General features: G+C 47.8%; 1 protein-coding gene across 1 annotated transcript in view; it reads left to right on the top strand.

Annotated features, from left to right (window-relative positions):
* Positions 1–4,254, top strand: part of TTL (tubulin tyrosine ligase) — a gene marked incomplete at its 5' end in the record, with an annotated part of 9,321 nt that extends 5,067 nt beyond the window's left edge. Inside the window, 4 exons of the mRNA XM_009697945.1 lie at positions 438–573; positions 669–938; positions 1,807–1,950; positions 3,829–4,254. Of these exons, the coding sequence (XP_009696247.1) occupies positions 438–573; positions 669–938; positions 1,807–1,950; positions 3,829–3,946 (668 nt within the window). The remainder of the gene's footprint in view (positions 1–437; positions 574–668; positions 939–1,806; positions 1,951–3,828) is intronic.
* Between the last annotated feature and the right edge of the window lie 1,355 nt (positions 4,255–5,609).

Genomic DNA, 5,609 nt, shown 5'->3' with positions numbered 1-5,609 from the left:
CCCAACTCTGCCAAGCCCAGCTGGAAAAAAATGTTGGAAAAGGAAACAAAATCCCCCAAACCAAGCAGCTGCCTCACTGCTTGCCAAGGTTCCTGTCTGCTGTGCATCCCCTCGCACCTAAATAGCCACCCCCCTGCTGACAAGCCCCAGGCAGGCCATGCCATCTTGAGTACCTTTGGTTCCCATTTGCCTTAGGTCTGGTTACTAGGGAGCCAGACACCCCATGGTGTGGTAACGGGGAGATCCCTCTGCAGATTCACTGCCTGACACCAAGCGAACATGACATTGCTTGGGCATCGACCGGCCCTGGAGCTGTGGGTTCTTCATGTCGCCTGGCTCTTTGGGCAAATAAGCCATGGTCCGCCTAAGCCCCGAAAAAGCTCCAGCAAAGGTAGGAGGATTGTCTACCTAATTTTATCTTTGTTTTTCTGTGCCAGGGGAAGGGATCCTGATTTCTTCAGAGGCTGCAGAGCTCCTGGACTTCATCGATGAGCAGGGACAAGTGCATGTGATTCAGAAATACCTGGAGAAACCTCTACTTTTAGAGCCAGGGCATCGCAAGTTTGACATCAGGTAACCTTTTCTGCTTTTGTACTAATGCCAGTTTTCATTTTCGTGATGTTTCTTTTTAAGCCACTGGGACTAGAGTTTGTTCTCTCACCCCCCAGGAGCTGGGTTCTCGTGGATCATCAATATAATATCTACCTCTACAGAGAGGGTGTCCTGCGGACCTCTTCCGAACCATATAACAGTGCTAATTTCCAGGACAAAACCTGCCACTTGACCAATCACTGCATTCAGAAGGAATATTCCAAAAACTACGGGCGGTATGAGGAAGGGAATGAAATGTTCTTCGAGGAGTTCAACCAGTATCTGATGGATGCCCTGAACACAACACTTGAGAATAGCATCTTACTGCAAATCAAACACATAATAAGGTAGACAGCTGCCTAGGGGAACATTAACCCTTCAGTGACAGGGAATGCATATGGACACAGCTGGGGAAGCAGAGAGATTGACAAGGGAAGTGTTTCAATTGCATAAATTTGAGATCAAACCATAAACACCCCAATGTCATCGCTCAATGAAAAGGGACCTCCATAGGTGGTCAGGGAAGAGGGTAGGTGGAAAGACAGGGCTGGGAGAGGTTGAGATTAACAAAGGTATGAGATGTAAGAGGGGAAATGAAGCCAGACTCAAGTCTGCAGGATCTCACTGCTTTCCCCACCATCGGGCAGCAGCAGGACATCTCATCGGCATAGGTCACATTACTCGGTCCACACAGGGCCAGCTACCTCCTGGGTACGGAAAGTGCCTGGAGAGAGCGCTCAGAGATCACAGTGCCGCAGAGAATCCAGGTCTTGAGTAATCCTTCATGGCAGAAGTTACTTTGCAAGTACCTCATTGCTGTTACTTACACCTAAAAGACATGACATGATCTTTGAAGGACTCAGAGGGAAATGAGCTCTCGATGGCAGTTCCTTGGGGACCTGGTGCTGCCCTTTGTGCCTCTGCCTTCTGCTCCAGGCTCTGACTGCACATCATATTTTTCAGCTTGCCTAATCCAGTACTGAGGGTGGATGCTGCTCTCCAGCTCTTTGGGAGTTAACTCAGGGGTATCCCCACATGTTTTGATGGTTACACGATGTCACTTGAAGGGACCTAGTTACCATGACATATGTAGGATATAGCTTGTAATTTGGGGTAGTCCCAGGGCAACAGGGGACCCTTCTATGCACATACTCTCAGAAGCTGCAGTCTGACAGCAGGTCTTTTAATCTTGAGTTTCTGTTTTTCCCTTCACAGAAGCTGCCTTATGTGTATAGAGCCTGCAATCAGCACGAAGCATCTTCACTACCAGAGCTTCCAGCTCTTTGGCTTTGACTTCATGGTGGATGAGGAGCTGAAGGTCTGGCTGATAGAAGTCAATGGGGCCCCAGCGTGTGCCCAGTGAGTAACTGGTTTCTGTAATACCCTTGTGATGCCACCATTCGCAGGCCTGACCCAAAACGAGGCAGTGTCCCTACTCCAAGTGAAAAAGGTGGAAGAAAGTGAATGGCAGGGGTGTTTTCCAGGCTAACCCATACCGGACACTGCTCTAAGTGCCAGCTGATTTAAGTTCATTGCTCCTGTCTCTGTCTTTGGTATCCCCCTGCTTCTTTCCCATGTGAGATGGGACACTAACCTCAGTTTTTGGACAAATAAGTTTGAATATGACTTGCGTTGTTTTTATTGACACTCTTGTGTTGAAGTTATGTTGCAGAATTAACGCTTTGGGGGTCAGGTGGTTTCTCGGTCTCTTTTGTGAAGCCACTGGTGGCTGGTCTTTACCTGAACACATGATAATGAGGAGCGTTAAGGGCAGCAGCTGGAAGTGAGCAACTGAATTTGCCAGCAGCAGAACCACAGAGCACACTGTGGTTGCTGCAGACGTTGGATCAGAACCTCCACCAGCTACAAGGAGGCTGGGACAGCCAAACAGCCGTGGCCATGAACATCTCTGCATAGGCACAGCGAGAGGTGCTGTATTATGTGATTGAGACAACTGCAGGAGACGAGAAATCTTGGCGAAATGGACGTCTGTATTGTATACAAGCCCAGCAAAACAGAACAGGCTGTACATCACTACATTAGAATTTGATAAGATTAGATGTAGATTAGATTGGATTAGATGTAGATTAAATTAGATTAGATCATCCCTAACAGTAGACAAAAAATACAGGTCAAACCCACCAGACAGCCTGTTCAGCAGCCTTTTCAGGGCTTTCTGTGTCCAGGATGCTTTGTTCACCGTGTGCACCGTGGTGCGGTACTGCCTTGCACCCCCTTGTGTTGCTGTATGGGTAGAATTTGGCTGTCACTGGGTGGATTTGGGTTGCAGCAATGCCCTGTTTGCTTTGTGCCTCTGTGGGCACTTGGAAGCCATTGAAAGCATCTGGGGTAGGTTTTGTCTATTTGTGGCTTCTCCTCTTCAGGGTTATTCTGATTTATAGCATCCATATCACGCAGTTCCCATTTAAGAGACAAAAATTGCCTGTCAAAACAGTAACACTCCCAGGAGCTGAAAAAGCGTCTTACTGTCCTGTAGCCCCAAAGGCACAGAGTGAAAGACATTGTTAATGCTAGTAAAGATAGCTTTGGTGCTAAAAATGTCCCAGATACCAGTGTGTTTGGGGAGGTTACACATGTATTTCCTTCAGCAGAAAGTGAAGGTATTGTTAACTCGTTTCTCAAACAACTTGTCTCTCTTCTTCCTAATCCTGCTCTGCGTGGGTGAAAAACATCCCACGCTTCCCGAGGGTCCTGTGTCTGGTCACAAGCTGATGTGCACAGCTGCATCCTGGTGCAGCATCGCATCAAACCATGAATGCAATCAGAGCAGTCGCTGTGGGGCACATCCCCACACGAGTCGGGGTCTGGTGTGATAATCACAACTCCCTGAGTTGGAAAGCCGGTACAGGGGGTGCTCAGCTGCCGTCCACCCCCCATGCATTTTGCGGTTACTCAAGTGTGGGGCCTGAGGATGCGGAGACTCTGCTCAGGAGCCTGTTCTGACAGTAAACTTAGATAATGGGTTTTGTGGTCCCATCTGGCAGAGAACAATATCGGGAATGGGAGCAAAAAAAAAAAGCAGAGGGTTGCTGGGGTAGGTGGGGGAGGGGCTGGAAGAGATGCCACTATCCTCCCGTTTGCCATCCTGGGGCTACCTGTAATGGGAGCAGAATCTTGTAGATCCTGCTGGAAAAATGCATGTCTATGTAAAAATTGGTCGGGGGGTTGCTGGTTTGTCCTGCCTGGGCATCTGATTCTCTCTTTCTCATCTTTTAGGAGGCTGTACACAGAGCTCTGCCAAGGAATTGTGGATGTAGCCATTTCTAGCGTTTTCCCCCTCAATGACACCGGGCAGAAGACGAGCCAGCCATCATCGATCTTTATCAAGCTGTGATGACAACAGGAATGACTATGCTGTGCACAGGGACAGACTGCACCCATCGGGTCAGCACAGTTCGGTGGCTTATCTCAGTATCATGCCAAAAAGTGATAGAGACAGTCTTGTTATTTTCTGGGAAATCATGGGGAAAAACAACAAAACGGGCATCCACACAGAGCTGCGATGAGCCAGAGCTGCTCAGATAATTCTGCCTGCATTCACCAAAATCCACTTTAGAAACAGCTCGTGTGACTGATACCTGAAACAAATCTCTCTGGGAGAACAACAAAATAACCTTAAAATGAAACCCTGACAGGGATACTATAATACTGTATTAGCTCCTCATTTTCTATAGAGATAACATTGGGTTTTTTAAGGGAATTGAGCGAAGAGAATGATAATCTTCCGGGACGTCGTGGCTGGGAAGTTGTCCTCCTCCCGCTGTGTTTCTTCTTTCCTCACCTACTGCATCGTTAGTGCCTTAGCTCAGCTCCAAATAGGTGACTCCTTTCCTTTGTTCCTGCTCTGTTACATAGAAGGGAGCAAGCTCTCTTGCATTGCAGGATGCCTAAAACCAGGAACATGAAGAATTCAGTTTCCTTAGGTCATTTTCCAATCTGGTTGGCTGAATACCCAGGCAACGGCTGGCAAAAGGGTGCTGAACTGCAGGCGGTGAATTAACCCAAGCAAGGAAGGTAATTTTGTTTATTTATAGCTATCCCTTTTCCTAATGAGATTTGAATCAGTGTCCATCCCAGTCTGATGCAGTTGGATTCTGTTTAAAAGAGGTAGAGAGACCCCCCCCTGCCCCCCCTGGGGCTCGCCGGCAGGCTGTAGGATTTCTGGCATCACTTTTGTGCTAAGAGTGTTTCAAATAGCTGAAACCCGTTCTCAGTTTCATCTGAGACACTGCAGTGAATTTAGGCTCTTCTCTCAGCTTTCACCTTCATGCATTTGAGGCTTGAATCTGAAACCTTTCAACCCAAATGATTTTTATCCGGTTTGATCCAGCAAAGTTTATTCTCCTCTGTTTGACAAATAGTGCAATTTTCTGCCCTGAACACAGTCCACGGCTTGGTCCCAGCTGGGGAGAACGTCGGTGAGGTTTTGTAGACCAGGAGAGAGATTTCTTGTGTATAGGTTTGTCACACAGCTGAGAAGGCAGGTATTCTGGGGGGAAGGTTAAATTTCTTGAGGTCCCTGAATTTCAGAGCTAACATCTACTTTGAGCATAACTGAAATCCCTGGAATATTGCCCACCCTTTGAAGTGGATCTGGATTTTCAGTGTGAGGCCAGCCCATCCCTCCTAAGCTAGAGCTCTTTGCAGAGCACAGAGGCGCTTGTAAAAGCAGCGGGCTTTGGAGGGGTGTTCAGAGCTGTGTTCTGTTGCCTATATCAGGGAGAGATGGTTGGCACTGAAATAAACTGGTTCCTGTTACCCAAATCAGACAAACAAGAAGAGATAGTGGAGGTTACAAGCTTCTGGCTGCCTGTGTTTAATGGGAAGTGAATCGAGCAATGGGATTTCTGCCTCCTTCAGAAGATCCTAGTGCTTTGGCATATTCATCTCTGCTCGGGATGGAGATTTCAGAGGTCTTCCTGCCAGCAGATGATCCTGGCACCTTTCTGTAGGCAGGACTGAAGTGCCCAGGCCTCCTTGGAGTGATGCATTTTCAT

The sequence above is a fragment of the Cariama cristata genome, unplaced genomic scaffold, assembly GCF_000690535.1.
Source record: "Cariama cristata isolate BGI_N322 unplaced genomic scaffold, ASM69053v1 scaffold31013, whole genome shotgun sequence".
Classification (NCBI taxonomy): Eukaryota; Metazoa; Chordata; class Aves; order Cariamiformes; family Cariamidae; genus Cariama; species Cariama cristata.
This window is presented reverse-complemented; position numbering and strand designations above follow the sequence as displayed.